A 22653-nucleotide genomic window follows, 5' to 3' on the forward strand; every position below is an offset into this window, starting at 1 on the left:
TTCTCTGTAAAGGAAGACATCTTCTGAGATGCCCACAAGGCCTTTGTTTTGTTTTGTTTTTTGACAAATCTGGTTACAATAATTAAAGTTATTAACATCAGACTGTCATGCTATGTAATAATCAGCCACATGTTTATGCTTATAATGCAGTTCTTCTTTCTTGAAAGTAAATTGGATATTGAATCCTGTCAATTTGGTTTTAAAATATCAGTGACAACTGGTGGATACAGTTAATTTTTAAGCAACCATTTACAAGTCAGTCAGACTTCATTCGAGATGCCTATTAGTCCTTGTAGGAGCACAGATGGAACAGGAGATGCTTTAAAAATACAGAATGTCATTTTGTGGGAGGAGGGGAATTAATCTGATTCAGTGTCAAATGTTTATTAATGTCATTATGCAGATATACTGTGCAGATACCCACTTTTTTAATTGGCCAGATGCAGTAACCTCTCATTCCAGTGCCTCACACTTTTAATCCTTGCTCTAGCAGATTCTGTTCAGTTATGGCTCTAGTCTCTTCAATTTAAAACCTGCTTTATAGGGTATTAAGTAAACTCTGAAAAAAGAATCCAACACTCATTCTTCAGTTAGACACGCACGTTCAACATTTATCTGCACAGCATAATTTATATGCTTTTAAAAATGGAGAGGAAAAACCCATGTATTTTACATCCATATGCTCAAAGCATTTTGGATGTTATTGCCTTTTAAGACACATTTTGAACTTTATATTCTGTCTTCAGCTATGTGCATTTAGATGCCAAGGTGGGGAACTGGGGGCAGTAGACTGGGGAGGAAGAGAGTTCCTTACTAAAAATTCCTGGTACTAAGGAGTCTTCCAGTTGCCTGGGGCAAGGGAAGAAACACTACAGGGAAGTAGATTCAAGAACTGTACTGGATTTGAAGATTGTCTGAGGGCTGAGTAAATAACAGACACAAGCATCACAAGACTATTTGCAGCATTTCCACAAATCTGGATGGGTTATCAGAAAATGCAACCTGAGATAAACAGATGCAAAATTGTTCATCTTATCATTCTCTGTTAAAGACGAAACTGCAAAAAGCAAATTATAAACTGAATTGAAAGGACAGCTCACATGTTACCTGATCCAGCTCAAGCACAAAAAAAGAGTGTCAAAGTTAATGTCACCCCATTCTGCCCCTAGAGAGGTGGCATCAGTTATCTCGTGCATATATGGAGAGCAAAACATGCACAGCTGATCAAACATGGTGTTCTACATAATTTTTGTGACATGGGAGTTACATGCTGGAAAAAGTAATTCCAAAAGTCAGTTTGTCCATAAGGAATTCTCAGTGCTGCCTTCACAGAGCTTTCCACCATAGAAGCATAAGTCTAACATCCTCTATCCTCCATTAATGTGGCATAACTACCCCTTAATGTCACAAAATTCAAACTGCTTTCTTCCCGCCTCCCACCCTGGACCATCACAGATATTTACACTTCTGAAATTTCTGATGAATGCCCCATCAATTCTCTGTGGAAGGATTTTGTGGAGATTAAATTCCAAGAACAAAGTTGAAAATTGCATGCACAGATACATATTCATATCACATGAAACAACTGACAGAAAATATACCCCAGTCAGTCAGAACTTTTGTATCCCCTGACATTACCTTGGCAGTTTTCAAGGAAGGCAAATGGAGGAACAGTGAATACTATAAGTGAAGTGAATCAGTCCTTAATATTTGTCCCACAGACAAATGCATAGCAAGTAAAATGACTGTTTTATTGGACCAAGTCAGGGACTGCTGAACAGTTTATACTGTGACATATGACTAATTGTTACACATCTGTTACCTTGGATCCAGATCCTTTTCCTTAAGATTATATGCCTCTTGTAAGTATATCACATTTCGACAGTGCTCAAATCACAATTTGTGGTCACTGGGAAAATGTGGCTTCTACTGCAGATGCACATGCAGCAACTCAATGGGAGAATGCATGATGTTCAAGCTTGTTGAAGTTCTCCATTTTCCACCCGAATGCTTGCCTCTCTTCTTTCTTGCTCCCAAATGCAAGTGTCTTGATTTTTCCAAACATGAAAAATGTATGGTTTTCCAAGCGTGCATCTTAAATGTGCATTCCCCCTTAGGGTAAAGTGTAAAAATGGGTAATGTGCATTCTTAAGTGTGCACTTTCAACTGTGAATACAAGTTGAGGAAATTGCAAAGCTTTCATGAGAATTATGTTGCTGCTCATGCTTGGGCTTGCATGATTTGTGAAGAGGAACTATGAATGTACTGTATGAAAAACAGCCATGAGTTTCAGTCATGACTCTAAGCTGAAACATCTGGGGAAGTGACTGTGTGTGAAAGGGAATTCTTCTCAGCTCTGCTCCTGGGCTTCTCCACTTCCCCAGAAGCCACAGCACATGTGATGTCATCCTACAATCACTCCCCTGAATTCAGGAAGTTTTGTAATCACCTTTGGAGGCTGAGGTTTAGCCCAGAAATCAGAGTGCAGCCATAATCTCTCCAATGCCAGTTGAATCAATGGGTCCTAAAACTGGGAATAACCGTTTAACTCTCAGCAATGGCAGAGCTAGCCTTTACTTAAGTTTTAGTGTCAGGTTCTTGGCTGTTCTGGCGGCCAGGACCAAAAAAAACTACCACCATATTTGCAGGATCAGTCCCTGGCCCTGCTGGTGCTCTCAATCTATTGATGAGCACCAGATATGTAAGAACAAGCTCTTCCCTTCAGCATTGGCCTCAACAACACAGGTCTGCCTGTAGTTGCAGGGCCTGCACCTTGCCTGACCACTCCTACCTTGCTATGTTCCCTCAGCAGCACAGGTTCTCCTATGCCTGCATCCTGCCTGACCGTTCCCGCTCCTGCTCCCTGCTGCATGTTGCCTCGGCAACACAGGTTGGCCTGTTTGCTGCTGTGCCTGCATCCTGCCTAACAGTCCCTGCTCCTGGTTCCTGCCTTGCCACGTTGCCTTGCTGCTGTGCCTGCCTCTTGCCTGATATACATCATGCCTTCTCTTTGCATCCTGCCTTGCCATGTTGCCTCAGTAATACAGAACTTCCTGTGAGCTTGCCTGACCATGACTGCATCTGGGTCCTGTTGCCTCATGTGTCTTGCCTTGCTGTGTATCCTGCCAGAGCATATATCCTGCCATGCTGTTTCTCTCATCCTGTTATCCTGTCTAAGGTACCTGCACTTCTGTTTGTCCACCTGGTTCTCGACCTTGGTTTGTTCCTGACCACATCCTTGTTCTGCCCGCATGCATCCTGTGGTTCCTGACCTCAGCCTGTACAATGACTACAATTTGGACTTGCCATTAAGCCCTGCGTTTGGCCTCTGCCTTTTCTGATGTTCTGTTGCCCTTGTCCTGGTGTCTCTGCTGCTCGTCTTGTCTTTGGCTGCCCATGTCCAAGTTGTGGACTCTGACACCTAGTCTCACTGCTCTTTAAGCAACATTTTGAGTCTGTTTCCATAGGCCTTTGCCACTTAGTCATCAAAGTTGCCACCAAAGCCTGAGCTTTTCTTCAGTCTGAGAGTCCTGAGGGAAATCTTGCTTGAGTTAAGCCCAGGAGGACCCCCTGGGTTTCTTGCAAGAGGAGAACAGGCTGGATTCTAATAGTAAATGCTGCCGCCCCTTCCTAATCTGGCTGTGGCCAGCACCTGGAACAGAACTCTTTCCTCCCAGTGGCACATGAGAGGGTTTAGCCTTTAAGGCAGCCTAAAAATATTTTAAATAAGCAAATAAAGGGTTAAATAATTGCTAATGATCTTTTTCCTCAAGAATGAGGAAATCCACAACATGGCAACCTCAACACATTGTTCTAAAACATTCTCAAGCGCTTGGATTGGGTGCAGCAAATGTTGAAGGCGAGTGTAACTTCTAGCAGATCACATACTACTAATTTGAAGTGGCTCTAAAACAGATTATCCAGGTGGTGTCCCTTCACTGACCTCATTATGATGCAAACAAAGGTGGCCACTTACATATCACCAGAGGAAAAGCATCCCACACACTAAAGAGCAAGGGAAAGGGGGCAGCAATGCTGATGTATAGGTATAGATGCAGACTGAGAGAGAGTCACTGATTTAAAATGTACAGTACATCTCGCCATCACCATAATGGGGAAGACTGTGGCAAGATGATATAGTTGATATAGATGATTGCAGATATAGTTCTCTCTTTGTATGTTATTTTAACAAGACTTGAAATGGGCAGTCCTTCAAATAAAGGACCCTTCAAATACAGAGTTGTCCTTGAATAGTCCTTCCAAGGACAGTCCTCTGTAAAGTAGGACAAATGGTCACCTCTATGCAGGCAGACCAGAACAGGGCTAACTGTCATCAATAAAGATACCTGCCCAGAAGAGAGTATTTTGTATCATTTCTTTTCATAGAAATTAGATGGAACTATTCCCAATATGGGGAAGTCACAGATGGCATTCTGTAGAAAAGTGGGCAAAAACATGGCAAGCAGGCACTTTCCTTCTGGACGGAGACTATCCCAGAATGCTGCTGCTCTCAGCTCTGCAGCCAAAACAAGCTGAGCTGTAGCACAGGGAAGTGCCTAAAATCCAGTCCAACTGTCATCCACCAGCAGCATCAAGACATCATAGAACATGATCTGCAGCAAAGCTCTGCCTGTGGCTTTTGCCTTTGCATATTCCTTTATGATGCTAGAATATGGAAACTAAAAATGACTGACAGGACTTCTCTTTGAGATGAGCCATTCTCTCAAACTACAGAGAAAATCATGAACACGTAAGACTAGTTCATTCTCTAATTAGAATTGTATTTATTATTGCATTCATTTTATAATTATTTTAGTGCAAAAATAGGATAAGAACGAAAAGCTTTACTTATAAAGGAGGTTTCACCTAATATAAGAAGGTCAAAAGGTCAAAGGTGGAAAAAAAGAACTCATGCTCAAGAAAATACATGAGAACATTCTAAAAAATCTTTGTCACTGTTTTGTGTTAAGCAAAGCATGCCAGAAAGAGCTTAGAGATGAGCTTCTTCAATGTGTCAACGAAGGCTTTAACACTGCCCACAGAGTTTTCCCAGTTTCCCAGAAACCATTACTAAGTACACTTATTGGGCTATTATGACTATAGTAAAAAATGTGTAGGTTGTCTTTCTAGATCTAGAGAGGTGGACTGGCCAATTTATATAACAAGCACCCCTAATTAATTATACCAGATTTCTTTTGCTCCCTCTCAGCTCTGTTCAGCTTCAGATAACCCCTAGTTGTTAAGCACATTAGAGATTGGACTGCATGAACACAAGATACCAATCCAGCATTTGGACTTTGGCAGGAACTCAAACTAATAGAATTATATTTGTATCTCAAAATAAGGACTCCTCTTCAGACATCCCAAGGTAGCTTTATTTTAACCTCAGTCCCACTGCATGCAAAATGGTATGGAAATGTTACAGATAGCTTCAAAAATGAGGGAGGTGTCACGTGTCCCCTTTATAAATCATGCACAAAAAGGACATAAGGTGAGATCTAGATTATGCAAGTTCCTCTTAATTCCCACTAAAACTATGGGATTTCCTAACTACTCTTCCACATTGATTTAAATGGTACCTAACAGCAACACATTTCCAGTTAAATTAAATTGGGTTTTATTGGTTCTGCTCTCTGTTTTTATGTCTCAGAGAACATCATCCTGTGTTGCTGCCTAAAACCTGCTGAAATCAAAGGACTGTGGGCATCCCATGGAGGGCATGAGGAGTGCAGAGGCATGGACTGCCTCCACACCCTACAAAAGACCTCAGTGGCAGATTTTAGTCATCAATCGCTTTTGCTCCTAGTCATGAAGAGGAGGGGCTGAGTGGGTGAATATCCCACTCCTCATATCCCAGTGGAGTTCTGTGCCTCTTCTTCCTGCCTCCTCCTTGCACTTGTGACTTCAGAGCTACAACCAGCCTGGAAAGCACCACTCTGGCACTGAGGGCACTGAAACACTGGATGCTAAACCTATCCTGTAGCAGTTTAGCGTCTAGCGGCCCTAGGATTGTGCCCTAATTTGTTTGTATTATGATGTTGTTTTACTACTATATTTTATTGCATTGTATTTGTGGCATGTTAAAATGAAAGATGTTTCTTAAATACTCTTAATAAACACATTTAATCAATAATATAAAATGGTTTGGATTCATTCCATAGTCAAGAAGGCATTATTTTCAGGGGCTTTTAGAAATTATGATGGAGGGGGAGGAGAAATGGTCCATCAGGTCAGATAGAAACCCCAAAATATTGAAGTAAATGTGCAAGATATAGAAAATCAATGTAACCCCCAATGTCCTAATGCAATGTGCTGCCAGTAATTTCTCTATCAGCTTCTGCCTCCAAATAGCATTCACAAATCATAGTAGCTTATCGGCAGCTTTTCAGCAGAGCAGTCTAGCCTGGAAATGCTAGACAGGGAGCCCAAAAGGAGATACATTTAGTTGTGCTATAAAACCAGCCCTTTATTAGTGTATTTGCACGTATGCAAGTCAACTGAAATCTAACTTGGATAAAAAGCCTGATTCTTGAACAGAACATTTCTTACTTTTTAGTGATTTGCCATGTCATATATGCCTGGGCACTGAAGCTTTGCTGGCCCCGTGCCTCAGCTCCCACGTTCCTGCTGTTTTTCTGAAAGAGGAACGTGCCAGAGCATATTTCTGTTGGTTTGTGACACTTTGTACAATACTTTGGGACTTTAGCTTGTATCATGTGAGATTCTCCATCAGTCAGCTTTGTAATACTAACTGCTGTTCCCACTTACAGTGTTAGCATGCTGAAATACATCTAGCACAAAGGTGATGAGGAAAGACCTGGCCATACTTTTTAATTTGAGTCCCGGCCTGTATACATTACATTACTTCACACTGCTTCCAAAAATTATTGGATTGTTACAAGTCTGAGACCCTTTTATTATTTATTTAACAACATTTATCGATCACTTACATAAAAAGAATTTTCTAAGCAATGTACCAAATAATAAAGTATAAGGTTGTAATATGATATTGTGCAAGGTTACTGTTTATTGAAAACAATGTTACTTTTCTGGGAATCATTGTTGGAAAAAATATGTTCTTAGTAAATGCAAAAGTTCAGAAGGGTCAACATCTGCCTAATTTGTACTGGTAAGGAACTCCAGAAAATGGAAGGTATGGCATTAAAGACCCAATTCCAAGACATCATGAACTGGATTTCTAAAATCATAGGTGTCACCTGATGGGTACAGCAACTGAACAGGTAGGTAATTGCTTAAATATTCTGGTTCTGAGTCATTTAACGCTTTATACGTAGGTGCCAAAACTTTACTGGTCTGGCAGCCAGTACAATTCCCTCAGCATAGGTATAATAGGTTGGTGGCAAGCTGCTCCCATTTCTACCCTGTCTGTAACATTCTGCACCAACAGAAGCTTCCAGACCAATCTGAATCGAGTCCCACATAAGGCACACTGCAGTAATCCAGTTCTGAGTCCATCCATGGACTACAGTGGTTGAGCAAATTCAATCCAGGAATAGCTGCACCTCTCTTACCCACCAGAGAAGATGAAAAGTGCTCGTATCTTAGCCACTAAAATCATCAGTACATCCAGCAATGGTGAACTCTTAATTATCATCACTATGCTAATTCTGACAGAGTTTTGTGTAATTGTGTGTAAATATGTACCTACATCCAAAATACAATATGTGCCTCACATCATTTGTGAATAACATGTTTGCATTTAAATTGCTACTCCTTGGGGGAAAGGTATGGGAGTCAAACCCTTCTCCCAGTCAGATATTTTATACTTTGCTTAAAAAAAAAACCAGTGGTTTAAACAGATGTGCATTAGCCATATGTGCTCATGTGCAAAATATTCCCATGACAAATTGTCTCTCAGTGGTGAGAGTTGCTCACTGCCATTTTTCACATACTTCCTTGAAAGTACATCAGGAATGGCTGGAATTACTTTGTCAAGCAGCTCCAGTTTGCCAGTCGCTAATAAAAGAGTACAATAATCTTCAACAGAGATGAAAAATAAATTATAAAAATAAACCACCACCAGAAAAATTAGCAGTTGTAGTTGTAGAAAGGGAAATAAGCCTTCCGTTTCATTAACTAAATTAAGTCTGAAATGTTGTATTATCATAGTTCGTATTCACAAAATTTAATTACTTTGAGCAGCTTAATTTCACTGCACACTGTGAAAGGATATGCAGACCTGATTTCAATCCTTGGCACGTGTCTGAGGCACAATGACCAGTAAGAAGTCATTTTTTTTTTACACTGGAAAAATGTCCTCCATTGTGCTGAGAGGAAAGGACTCATTAAAATGCTGAACACACCTATACTGGGAGAAAGTTAAACACATTCAAAAAGGGCTCTCGGCTCACAGAGGGTCATTCCAAATATCATGTTTTGGATGCTGGGAAAATGAGGCTCCTACAAGAAAAGCACTTCCTTGAGGAGAGCGATGTCTGCATCCCCTGCAGGAAATGAGTTACAAATGCTCTTTTATTCCACTATAAATGGATTGTTTAGAAAGGGGCCTGAGTTAAGTGGTTATGTTTCCAGCTTTTTCACCTTTCATGAATTCCTGCTATTCGTTTTATGCTTCTGATCAAGTTGAGTTAAAAAAAAAAATCAAGCCGCTATCACATAGTAAAGTTGAGTTGCTGTGCAGAATTTTAAAGGAAGGAAAGCATGGCGACATACAATATACCATTTTCTCCTTCTGCATGATCAAGAAGTTACAGTGGAGCTTTGAAAACTTTGCTAGAATTTGGAAAAATAACCAGTAAGAAACTTCCCAAATACTACAACACTGTCACTTTAAATTAGCCCAGACTGAAGTGAAATATGGGTAGAGTTATGCCCATAAGCAAATTCATCTGGATTGTTACCAATCTTGTAATATTTTTGAAATGTTAGATTAACACTGCAGCAGAGGGCTCCTGTTCAATACAGTAACCCAAGGGTTGTTCTCCACTTGCTAGGGTTAGTCAGAGTATGTCTCCTGACCCACAAGTGACTGCTAACAAGCTAGAGTGGGTGCAGAGAAACTCACAGGGTGATGTGGAAACAGATACATGGGAATACAGGGCGACTTATTTTATACAGTTATGTGTATTTTATATTGTTATTTATGTATTTTAATTTATTTATTTGTAAGCCGCCCCGAAGCTTCGGCGAATGGGGCGGCCTAGAAATTTTCTAAATAAATAAATACTCTTTCCAGAAGCACACTGCCCCTATATCTGCTTCATCTACTTCCATCTTATTGACACTGTGTTTATTTTTCCCCTAGATTATCAGATATGTTCATGCTACCATGAAAAGATAAAACAGTTGCCAATATTAGTGATGCTTCCTTGAGATATTTTCATATTAAGTTAGGATTTACTTTAAATGTCTCATCTTGCACATGGATAAATATAAATGTGTATAAAATATCATATCATACAGAAAACATCTACACAGACTACGGAAAAGACTGGTGGAAAGGGGGTTTTCTAGTCTTTCAAAGTCAAGGTGCTTCAGGAAAAAAAAATCTAGCTGCATCATCTCTATTGATTAAGAAAGCCGCTGTGATGTGCTGGTTGAAATGTTGGACTAAGAACATTGGAGATCCGGGTGCCTGATTGCACTTAGCCATGAAGCTCACTGGGTGACTTTGGGCAGTCACACACTCTCAGTCTAATGAACTTCACAGGGTTGTGGGGTGAAGATAAAATGGAACTATGCAGGCTGCCTTGAGTTCTTCACATGTATGCAACAAAATAATAATTCAGAACAGTGTATTCTTTTAATTGTTACTAGCAGACTGTCCTGCAGTACACACCAGCATGTTCACAGTGGCTTTGAAGCCTCAAAGCATTACGACATTTATGACACAAAATGCAAACTACTCAGATTGGACGAGCTCTGGCTAGCCCTCTTTGTTAGGAGGACTGTCTTTATTTAAGAGGAATACAGTCCTGATAAACTGAAGCATTTCAAAGTAACTTGTAAATGTTAAGCATACATGAATATTCACTAGTGCTGCTTAGATACAAGATCTGAGTGCACCAGAATAAGACTTTTGTTAGAGAGGTATGCCATTTTTAACCTCTGAGGTTGTGGGTGGACAGGTGGGTGGAAGGGTGAAGGGTGCATGCTGCAAGGCAGTAGAAAAGAAAGAACTGGAAAGAACTCAATGCTAAACCAGTAAAAAAGAATTGCACCCCTATCACAAGCAGCTTATAGTTCTATTGATACTACATTATAGGGGCTTGACTAGAGAATTTAGGATGGGGAGGCATGTCCATTTGTCAAACTGGACATGAAAAGCAAGATAGTATGACAATATTGGCCAACTGTTCACATCACTTGTGGACAATACAAGTTTCCCATATTGCGTGGACTGGCAGAAAGAAGTCAGCATCCTCCTTTCAGGCCTGCTCTGATCAAGACATGTTCTGGGAAGAGGCAGGGAGATGCTTTCAACTCCCTTGGCAACTGTGGAGTAAGTCATTCAGCCTGATGGATGAATTCCATTTCAGAGAAGCTCTGAGGAGACTCACGACGCCAGTGCAGGGCAAAGACAGCAAGGCCAGAATGTGTGTGTGTGTGGGGGGGGGATGCCACCATGTGGTAGTGTAAAGTTCTTACTGCTAATAACTAAACCATCAGAAAGCATATCAATCTTTCAGTATATAGAAAAAAAAACTTCAAAACAGCTTGGTTGTGAGGGGAAAAGGGGTGAGCATGTAAAAGGTGTTGGCCTTCTGGAAAATGCATGAGGGCCAGGCTGGAACCCCAGAAGTGATGGATTTGGCCCTGGGCTGGAGGTTAGGACCAGCCTTACCCATGAAGCAGGGCAAGGCATCTGCAACAGATGATGGAGTGGGAAGAATAGTTGCATCACCTTCCCCTCCTTATGCCAAGCGGCCACTACTGCAGCCACCCGATGGTGGTGGCCACCATCACCCATTCAAGATGGACCCTGGAGAGACCTGCCAGCTGCTCTCCCACCATGGCACCTGCCACAGTGAGGGAATCCTCATGTCATGTGCCCCGCCTTCTTTTTGTCACCACCTGCAAGGGATCCACAGATTTTTTTTAGGCATGTGGCTCTCACGGAGCTGATGTGGCAGCCACATAGCAAAGGGAGCATATGGCAAGGGAAAGGGAAGAGAAGGAGAAAGGGCAGGGTGCAATGCAGCAGCACATGCTGCCTCAGGCCTCAGGTGGCCAGAGAGCTGTACTGGGGCTGCTGGCTTACACTTGCTAACCAGTTTTTCTTTTTCTTTTTTTTTTCTTTTTCCTTTATGCTGGGCCTCCTTCTGCTTTTAAGGTTAAATTTAAAAAATCCGCTAAAAGACTTGACACCTGCAACAAGGCAACTCTATTCACTATAGAATGAGCCTTTGTTGTGGCATGCTTTGTTTTCCTTTGTCAAACGGTACTTAAAGAACAGCTGTGTGGTTAAGGCTCCATCTAAGACCTTGTACGTGAAACAGCTTCTGATGTGGTTCTGGCAACTTCCACCACACCATCACAAAGCACAGAAAAGGTGCAGCTGATCTACCTATTGTTTCTGCAAATGACTAGGTGAAAAGCAGCAGACAGAAACCTATGATCCTGCTTAAGCCACCTGCGAGGTGTGATGATTTCTACATAACATTTTCATAAGTGAACATTCATGGGATTCCTTTGGAAAGTCTGTTCCTGAACACAAAACTTCATTTTACATCCCACCTTCTCTGTGGAATTTTTGCAGTACTACAGTTTCTACATGGTCACCCACCCTGGAACTGACCAGACCCATCCCTGCTTAGCATCAACATGGTTGCTTCATAGGTACACCCAGGTCATTCCCTATCACCTTATATTTTGCAACTGACTCCCTGTTTGTACTGTCCCCTTGGCATGGCATATGCATACTATGAGGAATGTAGCAAAACAAATACTATCATCTCCATACTCTTTCTTCAGTAGAGTCCTATACAACAGAAACAGTTCAACTCATAATTTGCAGTTATTCAATTGAATAAACAACCATTAATACCTAGACAAAAATACCTAAAATGTTCATCAGACAAAATCCCATATCCTCTCGACCATCAAAAACGTGCATTTTAAATTTCCTAGACCTATTTCTCTCTTAGTTAAATAATCAGCTATTCTTATCTAATTTCCTAAGGTAATAGGAATGGGAGAGTGTTTAATGTATAATTTAACCTTGCTGCAAGACACAACTTATAGCAAATTTATCTCCTTTACCTGTTGGAATTATGAAACCCATTTCTGTCATTCTATCCTACACTGTAAGAATGGAATTTATTTTCAAATTAATATACAGAAGCTTTCAAAGTCCCAGAGATGACAGTCCTTTGGTTCACCCCTTATGGAGGTGGAAATCCAGTTCCTCTAGGAATCACATACTGTTTCCTCAGTTTTTACATTACCATTACATTATTTTTGATGCACCCAGTGAATATCCTAACATTTCTATCATTAAACTTTCTGCCATTAGGATAAATAAATAGCATATAAAGCTGTTTTTTCTTTGTTCTAATTCTATAACTGTCTAGTTGGATTATGAAGACAGCATAAATAGTAAATGTAACAGAGGGAAAATCATGTTTGTGTTTTGCTGCTCCCCTATCTATTGATTAGCTCAAACATTTGTATTAATACATGCAATAATACAAAGTGTTGATATAACTCATTCAAAATTATCAAATCCCTTCAAAACTTTGAGAGTAATTGATTTACTGCTTTACTTTTCCACCTCAATGTAATGTTGGTTCCAAGGAGCAAATGCTGCTAAGAAGAGTCTTTACATAAATGTTGATTTGTTTTGCCAATAATCTAACTTGTTTCATATTCATTTCTTAATATTTTAAAATATTAAAACTGCCAACCATATTGCTCGTACTTCTGTTTTCTTAAAACATTAGTGTTAAGTATCTTTTCTAGGACTACTATAAGACTACTAGTGACTAGTGTTTGTATCCAGTTTTTGCATCTGATTTTGGACCAGCAGGGCAGATGAGGGATTCTACTGGTGTAACACCTACCCTGCTGCTCAGCAGACTCCCCATCCGAGTTGGCACAGGTGGTCTTGTTTGTGATGCTGAGGTCTCCCAGACAATTGATCATGGGGGACATTAACATTCGTGCTGATACCACCTTATCTGTGACAGCTTAAGATTTCATAGACTCCATGTCAACCATAGGACTGGCCCAACACATGTGACAGGGTACAATCTAGAGTTTTCTTTTTCAGTTGGGTAGAGGAAAACAATACAGAAGGTGGATAGGGCTCAGATGGAGGGAAATTCCTGGTGGATGCAATTGAACCCTGGCAGGTTCCTATAATTAGGTATACCTAAGGATAGTGAGGGTAGCTAAGAATCAACATCTCACTTCCTCTGCCCAGTCTCCTGTTTGCCACTCAGTGAAGATCTTTAGAGTCATCTAGGGCCAATCATACACTGCCCCATGGATATTTTAGACCCACTAGATATTTGGTAGGCACTGCCAGGATAAAGTCTCATCCACTGGGACTTAGACTTGAACATTAAAGAAGATGGATCAAGTTAAGTACCCAGAGCATAGTCTGGCCCAGTTTTATTGGCTAATTTTCAGTTGGTTCAGCTTGAGGAAGTTGATAAGGTGCTTGAACAGGTTCATTCAACCTTGCCTGAACCTCCAATAAGGCAGCTCCATGTGTTCAGCCATACATTATCCACAAATCATGCAACTTAGCCAGGGGAACTCATATATACAGCCTTATTCACTGCATCTTAAATCAGAAAGTGCTTATTCCCCAGTAGATCTGCATATGACTGCAGCTTTAGGCATACAGCAGGAATCTTCCACACAATTCACTTTTTTATTTTGAGATCCTCTGGCTATGAGGGGAAGGGCCTTCTCGGCTGTGGCACCCCACTTATTGTTGTGAGCTGAGTTCTCCCTCCCAGCAGTAACAGTCTCGCCAGTGCTTCTTGCCAAATGTCCTTATTTTATGTGCAAGTCTCTGAGCATATACAAAACAAAATGTTGAACCTCCTCTGGCCATCTTCTTCACCCAAAGCTTTGCTTATGAATCCTTCTGCACCTGTCCTGGGGGGAGGAGTGTTGGGGAACCAGGCAAAGCTTCACTTCTCCCTCTGAGATCCCAATTGGGCCACCCTACGACTGTGACTATCAGGTCCACCTCCTCAGGAGGCTGGAGCTCCCCATCCAATAGACTCCCCTCTCTCAATCTCCCCCCTCAGGATCTTGTTGCTCTTCCTCATTCCCATGGGTGGGTTGACCGGGCCGCATGGCGGCCCTTGAACTAATCTCTCCCATAACAGGCACAGGCGGGTATCCAGGGCCCTGGACTGCAGCTGCATCCCTTTCAACAACCATCTCCTTATCAGAGCCTGAGCTATCAGCCCTGCCAGGATAGGCCAACGCCACTGCACACATCTCATTCGCAGAATCTGAGCTGTCAGTCCAGCCAAAATGGTCAGCCTTTCATGCATGTCCCTGAATCAGCTTCCCAGGGAAATATGCCTGGTGCCAATGTTATATATGTTTTGGCACCAAGTTAAAGCTTTCTTATTTTCTTACCATTTTAACTGTTGATTACATTATTTAGTTTCATATTGGCTTTTAAGTGGTTTTGGTACATGTGGAATAGTTGCTAATATGTATTGTTTTATGTATTGTTTGATTGTACATGTCTGTCAAATTTTATTGTTATATGGATGTTTTGGCAGGCATTTGTTCTTATTTTTTTCTTAAATTGTGTGTTCTATGGTCTATTTTTAACAGTATTCTGTACATCATTCTGAGAGCATTGTGTTAATTGAACAGTATAAAAATGCTATAAATAAATAAAGGTCATGCTCTACTGGGGCAAGTGTAGTCAAAGGCCACCTTAGAAAACCACTTTGTCCATGTTTTTGCCCCACTTTAACCAGCCACAACTCTGCAGTTTATCACATGGGCGGTGGTGGGGATGGTCCAGACTGAGAGCACGTTCCACACTGGGTGGCCTATGGCTATGTTTTGTTTTGCTTCAAAAGAAGAGTGGCCAGTTTAAGCACACATTTTAAAAAGTGAGTAATATAACATTTCATTTGACCCTAAATCTCCAAAGAAAAATGGCCTAAAAAGTTCAGAACAGAGAAGGAATGCCTACTAAATGTGGAATTTATCTGTTAGTGAGGCACATTGAGTATAAAGCAAACATGATTTTTCATGATCATATTTAACCCTCATTCTGCCCTTTTTCTTTTCATTTTAACACTACCTAACTTCCTCCCTCTGGACTGGATATAGCATGTCTAGGATTCCCGCATATCCTCACTTGCCACACTTTCCTGCGTGTCTGTGTGCTTTAAATCAGACCACTTTGGGCACAATCTTATGGCCTCCTGATGTTGCCTTTTGGGTCAGAGGATTATGTGGAGTCCCAGCTCCAAGAACCTGCAAGACCCCAAAGGCCGCCCTTGCCCCTCACAGCTAGCACAGAAAGAACCACACTGACTGTTCAGGCACCTCAGAGGGAAGAAAAAAGCAGCGTGCTGGAGGGAGGGGAGCAGGCCAAGGCTGAGCACCGGCACCTGTTCCTATTGGCATCTCAGCCTCCTTCCCTCACTGTCCCCTCTTCCTTCCCCACACTTTATCTGGACAGCTGAAAGGGCTGTCTAGGGGCAAGCGAGGGCATGAGGAGTGGCCGCAGCAGGGATCACTGTTTGGGGTGCAGAGGGCTCACAAGCCTCCAAGTTCACAGGCCTACTTGCTTGGAGGGTGGGGGCAATAGCACAGTGCATTTAGTTAACTGATCTAGATGGTTATATTATACCATCTCCCACAGCCCCTGATACAGATTGTTCTGTGTAATCACCACCTTTTCCTGCAAGGGCTCCTATACTTTGAACGGCTGTTTACCAGGGAGAAATTCAGTGGATGAAGCCTTCCATCACTGAATGCCCATGTTGGGATATTCTCCTTCATCTCCAAGGTATTTCAGGATGAATTCCCTGTTATCGCTCTCCATTCAGAATAAGAGGCTTGTACTTTTAGCAGCACCTAGAGGCGACAACTGAATTAAAAAACTAAATAAAATCTTAAATTAGAATTTTAATTAAGACTCAATCCTAAACATGTTCTCTCAGATGTAAATGTTATTGAAATCACTGCTATTTAGTTTTAAGTAAATATGTTCAGGACCGAAGTACTAAACTCAAATACAGAGATTTTTTCTCTTTGTCAAGGTTTAATATATAAAGCAGAGATAGATGTCTCATAATCTACTTTTTAACCTCTTCTTTCCCCCATGCTCAGATACTTTTTCTAGTTCCTTCATAGTGTATACACTAGTGTGAAAATGTCTAACAAGAAAAACAATAATGGACTGGGCAATAATAGAGAGGAGATGCCTTGGGCAAGGAAAAGGGGGATAATTGTTTCTGCAAAGCATCTGGTTCACATTACATCATGGTGCAGTGCCGTTTGCATGTGTAAAATTGTCTATAGACTGGCTTAAACTGTAAACATTGCTGGGGGATGAAAAGTCTCTTCACTACATGAGCCACAAAAATGAGATCTATTCTGGGAGGGAGAGAAAGAAGTATAGGGAGGACATTGATGAATGGACCAACAGACAGATGTGTTGCTCATGTGCAAATGAGATCGGTAGCTAGGTTTTTCTGGCAGCTAACCAAGGCAAAAGAAGCCTGCAATCTTGTCCAAAACACTTCCTTAGCTAGGATTAGGATTACTTGTGAGTAGAGAAGGGAGGAACAAAAACGAAATGTGTGTAACTTTAAGATTTATCCATGCAAGAAGCAGAGGAGGACCAATCTCCTAAATTGCTCTCAGAGCAAGTCAGGATTCAAGAAGAAAAGGCAGGATTAACTCCTCCTCCCTCCTAACACCTTGGGAAACCACTTAGAGTGAGTTGGAAGGAGGATCCTGTTGGGAAAGGGGAAATGACCGAAACACTCATCTCAGGAACTGCCATATGGCATCCATTTCTTGCAAGTACTACTAGTACAGAGGAAAGAAAGGGAATGTAAGCAATGTAATGTAAGTGATTTGCAAGGCATAACCTGGCTTAGCTCATGATTTTGTTGCATTTTTTATTTTGATTTATTGTAGCGTATATTACTTATTTTGGATTTTAGGATACTGCTTTATTGTGTATTTAGAAATAGAATTACATACTGTCTAGAAAGCCCAATGGGACATGGGGCAGGATAGAAATGTCAATTGAAATGAAATGAAATTATCTAGAACATATAAGAATGTGCTTTTATTTGCATTATGTGCAACACAGAACAATTAAATTGAAAAGATTTTGGTTATTGGCTTCAGTGGAAAATGGATTGCCCTCTACATTATTGGGATTAGGAGCTCTAAGATCCAGGGCTTCCCTATATGAGAGATTTAGCCCTTTGTTTTAGTGGGGTTCCCCCTTCCTTTTTCATTTGTGGAAGATAATCAAATCCTTCACATGTGTTGGGGCATCTCAATAGCGGCTGCAAGGCAGGACAACCAGAAAGACCCATTTTGCCTTGAACCTCAGCAGTTTATTGAAAGATCACTCAAGCACCCTCTGCAGAGAACCCAAACTTATAACAGCACTGTTGGGTAGAGGCCATGCCAACTACAAGCTTCCAGAACATATACAGAGTTTTTTATAGATTCTGAGTCACATGGGCCCAGCAGCTGGACAGTTGATGACGAAATAGGGGGAACACAGTCAAAAGAAGGTGAGAGATCTGCAGAAGGGGCTCAGTACAATACCATTGATTACAGAAGATTGATATAACAATCAGGAGTCATTGCCAGTCTTCGCTGCAAGTTTCGTCATGCAAATTAGGGTGATTGCAATACTGTTAACCTGACAGCCTTATTAGCTCTTACTGATCCGCAAAAAGAATAGTGAGGGCAGCTTCTCAGGTGAGATATGAGTTCCAATGTCTTAAAGTAACAGCAAATGCTAAACAGTAACCTGACTCGGAATTCTGGTGCTTTCTGAGAAAGGGGTGCAGGTATTTTTATAACACAAAGGCACATATAAGCAACCTTTTTCTGCCAGGATTTATCTGAATTTTCCCAATAAATGAGGATTTGTCTTTCTTTGCTTTTTATTTATTTATATATATATATATATATATATATATATATATATATATATATATATATAAACTGCAAGCACAAGGTGGTGCTGCAATATAGCTGCCCTATAGCAGATTTGCGGCTTCTTTGGAGCCTTTTGTTCTGGAATGTTGCAGTTTAAAAATTAATACCAGACTCTCCTGGCTCTGAAAAGAACCTGCTTTAAAAGCCTGAAAAACAGAGAAGTTCTGGAGGATGACAACATCATGACAAGTCTCCACAAACTTCTGCGGGTGAGGGAATCTCAAGAACACAATAGAAGTCCTTTGTTAAATCTAACTGGAATTCTATCATATTGAACTCAGTAAAAATTATAGCTGTTCTACAGCATATAGAGATCAAAGCAGTACTAACAGTTGATAAAGACTGCAGAGGGCTTTCAGGAAAAAAAAAACAACTAAAATTATCAGGTCTTCAGTTACTTTAGCAAAGCATTTCTGTGGGATGTCTGTCCATAAGTCAGGCATAACAATCAAATTATGCCTACAGCAGCTGTGAACATAATATTGTGTGGGGCTTCCAAAATTAGTCCCAGGAGAGGATGAAGCCTCCTCCCTGGTTTGAATCTGGAGGCCTTTACAAAATAAAATACTTGCCACAAAAATATACTGACATGAAGCTTAGCTATCTTGCATGCAAGAGGTTAATATCATTAAGAGGTGATAACAAAGATTTGCTGCAATCTAACAGCCTTTATACACTTTTGGCACACCTTCTTTATCCTGATTGGTTAACAGTTTAACTACAGATATGACTTACTTCTTTTGCTTATTCCAGGTAACAAAGGATATTTACACTGTTGTTTTGAAACAGAGGAGATTTGCATTTCCTGATGTCTATCCCATGCTTATCAACATACACACTTCAAAACTCCTTTCTTATGTATGGGTCACAGCTGACCGTGTATATTGTTTAACATTTCCTCTGGTGAAACTCAAATTCTCTTGTTACCCCTTTCCTCAAGAATGGGAAATGTGTGTCCCTTCAAATGTTGCAAGTCCCATCAACTCCAGCCAGCAAAGTTAACAGTGAGGGAAAGTTGCAGTCTGTCAGCTTCAGGAGGGCCACACCCCCACCTCTGGTTCAAGTCCTATCCTAAAAGAAGAACAATCCATCCTTTTAGACCAATAAAAGTGTCTCAGTCATTTTTAATATACTTACTTCACTTAAATAGGAGAGGATTTGCATTACTGACTATATGCTTTGTCAAATACTACAATTATGCAACACTATCAGAAATAAGTCCCACTTAGCTCAATAGTATTTACTCTCAGGTACATAGGGGCCTGAACCACTAATATTTTGTTGAAACTTCTAATACCTAGAAATGTGTTTTAAAATTATATAGTTTCTTTTTGATAACTAGCAGGTTATATTAACTAATATTAACTGGGTGGTACCAGGGGATGGGGGGCGGGGGTGTCCTTCTGCTCTCCTGTAACTGAAAGGTACCTATGTTTGGTTAATGAAACTATGATAGCACTCTTGCTCATGCAGTACCTTAAACCAACTACTGGATTTCGCACCTACCTCTGCTACTTTTGCAGCATTCAGGACTCGACTCTCCTTTTCAATGTCCTTTTGTTTCTGTAAAGTTCTCCACACAGCATTCCTTAATCCTTCTCGGTTCACGACCCATGTGAGTTCACTACGCAGGATAACTAGATTGTAGATCACGCCATACCGGATAACCCAAAATGGATCATGACCTGCAAATAATGTTTTGGGGTGCTGTGAACATTTCCTAGTAGATGGGAACATGACTTTATGGGTCATAACCAACACTTGGAATTTTGCCCAAAAAAGACCAGTAGCCAGTCACAAGGGAGTCACATGTTCCCTGTAACCAGAAGTCTGGCCACCACTTTCTGCACAAACAGATGTTTCTGAATAGTTGTCAAAGCCAGCACCATGTAGAGTGCATTGCAGTAGTCCAAACAGAATGTAACCAAGGCTCATTTGACTGCAGCCACATTAGACACAAAGCTTGTGCAGCAACTTCATCTGTGCAAATGAAATTCTTGGTCACCACTGAGACATGGATATCCAGGCTCAAGACGAAGTCTAAGAGCATAGCCAAACTACAAACCTGAGGCTTCAGAGGGAAAGTATGCTGCACAAGTTGAACCCCTGTTTCCTGATCTGTCCATCAGTTGACCTCTGCTTTGCTTTAATTAAGTTTTATTGACCCACATCCAGCCCATTACTGACATGAGGAATCAAACAGAACTAGAACAGCTTCCTTGGAAGCAACTAATGATAGCAGTGCATTTTTAATTTCAAGATTTATGTGCAGCTTGCTGCAAATCACCCTACCATTGTGACTACACTGAATTGCTGAGTGATACATTTATTTAAATGTTGCAAGGGCCCTTGCTGAATGTGACTTACTTCCAAGTAAACATTAGTAGGATCTTGTCCATATGGTATGTTATATTGTGATGCTATGCTTGATGTGACACTACCATTTTAATTTCACTTTTAGTCAAATGCAGGCAAGGAAGGCCTCAAGAGTATTGAGAAGCTCTGAAGTCAAAGCAACTTTGCCTGCCCCCTGCATCTGGTACGGAGACACAAAGGGATACAGTAGCTGAAGGTTCCATGTGTTACATCTGTTTGGTGAGATCAAAACCCAGGCATTTTTAATTATAAATGGGGAATCAACAGAAAAGTAGAAAAATAAATGTTCTTAGGACATTACAGGGAGACATGGAAGAATGTGGGCTTACTGAATTCATACACCAGCATGCACAATTCTGAATCTTCATAATAAGCATTTCTCTTGCTTCATGGATGTTTTTTGCTGAACGTGGCATACCAGAGTTGCTGAAGATGAATAGGTGGTTGAGGGGGGCTGGAGACCAGCAGAATATCAAAGGGTGCTATCTGTGCTTATTTATTCATGAAATATACTTAAATGCTACATCTGTGTGCATACCATTCTGTTGCAAGGGAAGAATATAATGAGCTTGTAAATGTGGTTTGATCCCAGGCAATCTCAGTATGCAACTGGACAAACTGAAGGTGAAAACATAGCTGTTTCCATTCTAGCTGAAAGCAGAAATAACACAAAAATACACACAACCATAACGGTGTTTAAACTGTCCGCAGATCTGAAAATGCGAAATTACTGCACTGATCCTTCAGAGATTCTTTTCCTGATCCAGCCTTGTATCATGTTAACTTGGCATTAGCAGCATTTCCTACAAGCCCTCCTAATTAGAACAGGGAACATGACAAATACTGAGGAAATATTAGTCATCTCTTTCGTGGCTGGTGCTACCCTAATATGCTAAGTGTCTCCCAAAATGGGTCTCCACATCTTTCATCCTTATGAGTGGCGATTTTGCATTACCATTGCTAAAAAGATGTTTTTCTTCTATTGAATCAATTTGCTAGATTTTACAAAAGTAATTACTTAGGCTGCCATCCTGTGCACACTAACCTGGAAGTAGGCACCATGGAACACACTTACCTAGACAGGATTATGCGGCACATGGTTGCTATGCAGCATAGTCAGGTTCAACAAGGGAAATAACAGCATTTCTTTGCTTTTTTAAGTATCTGCACCCAGAATATTTAATATCAATGAAGCAAACTAGTTAGTTCCTTTCCTTGCATGTACAGAAATGTAATAACCATTCTATGCCATAATTATGTACTGAATTTTATGTACTAAAAACTAGCTTTCTGCTGACAGTTCAATTACTATTGAGCATCCATAAGGACCTAAATATGGAGGTCCGTCCACCAATACAAGACTATTTTAATGAAACAACATTGATCCAGGAGTATTTTTATTAAAATTCATAATGTTAGGTTTGAGTACATTTCATTTATTATACGTCATCTGAAAATTCTAGCTATTAAGCTGTAGTGGCTGCAATTGTCAATAGTGGGATTTTAGCAGAGCTGCTTCATATTTTTTGAAAACCTTTTGCTTCTCTTTCCTGGAGTTCCTCCTCCAAGAACTTTGAAGCTTCCTTTGTTGTGGGGGGGGGGGGGGTCCTTTCCTTTTGATAGACTTACCCTTTGCTTGAGATCAAGATTAAACTCAGTCAAGTAAATTTCCATTAGCATAGGAACACAAGAGAAATTTTGATGGATCAGATCAAAAGTCCATCCAGCCTGGCATGCTCTTTCCCAGTGGCATACCAGATGAGAAACCCACAAGAAGCTATACCCTTCTACTGGTTGCTTTCCAGCAGCTGGCACTGTGCAACATACTCCCTGTGATCCAGGAGGTTCTAGATTTGTCCTCCTTGAATTTTCAGTCTCCTCTCAAAGATTTGTGAGGTGGTGACCATCACCATATTATGTGACCATCACCATATTATGTGAGCAACAAATTCCATAAATTAAATTCACCTTTTCCCCCTCTCAATTTATACTTGACAAACAGCCATGATCTCTACAACCTCTTCTACTTCCCTTTGCTTCCCTTCAGTAATGATCTACCCAATTAGCTTTCATACTTGTTTATCCTTGGGAGCTGTTGTGGTAAAA

The 22653-nt window shown here is 40.8% G+C and overlaps 1 protein-coding gene across 1 annotated transcript in view; it reads right to left on the reverse strand.

The window, feature by feature from the left end:
- The window catches only part of TMEM232 (transmembrane protein 232), a 152482-nt gene that overhangs the window by 51114 nt on the left and 78715 nt on the right, over positions 1–22653 (reverse strand). The window contains exon 10 of the mRNA XM_044446156.1: positions 19678–19856. Within this exon, the coding sequence (XP_044302091.1) occupies positions 19678–19856 (179 nt within the window). The remainder of the gene's footprint in view (positions 1–19677; positions 19857–22653) is intronic.

The sequence above is a fragment of the Varanus komodoensis genome, unplaced genomic scaffold, assembly GCF_004798865.1.
Source record: "Varanus komodoensis strain SLA01 unplaced genomic scaffold, ASM479886v1 scaffold5, whole genome shotgun sequence".
Classification (NCBI taxonomy): Eukaryota; Metazoa; Chordata; class Lepidosauria; order Squamata; family Varanidae; genus Varanus; species Varanus komodoensis.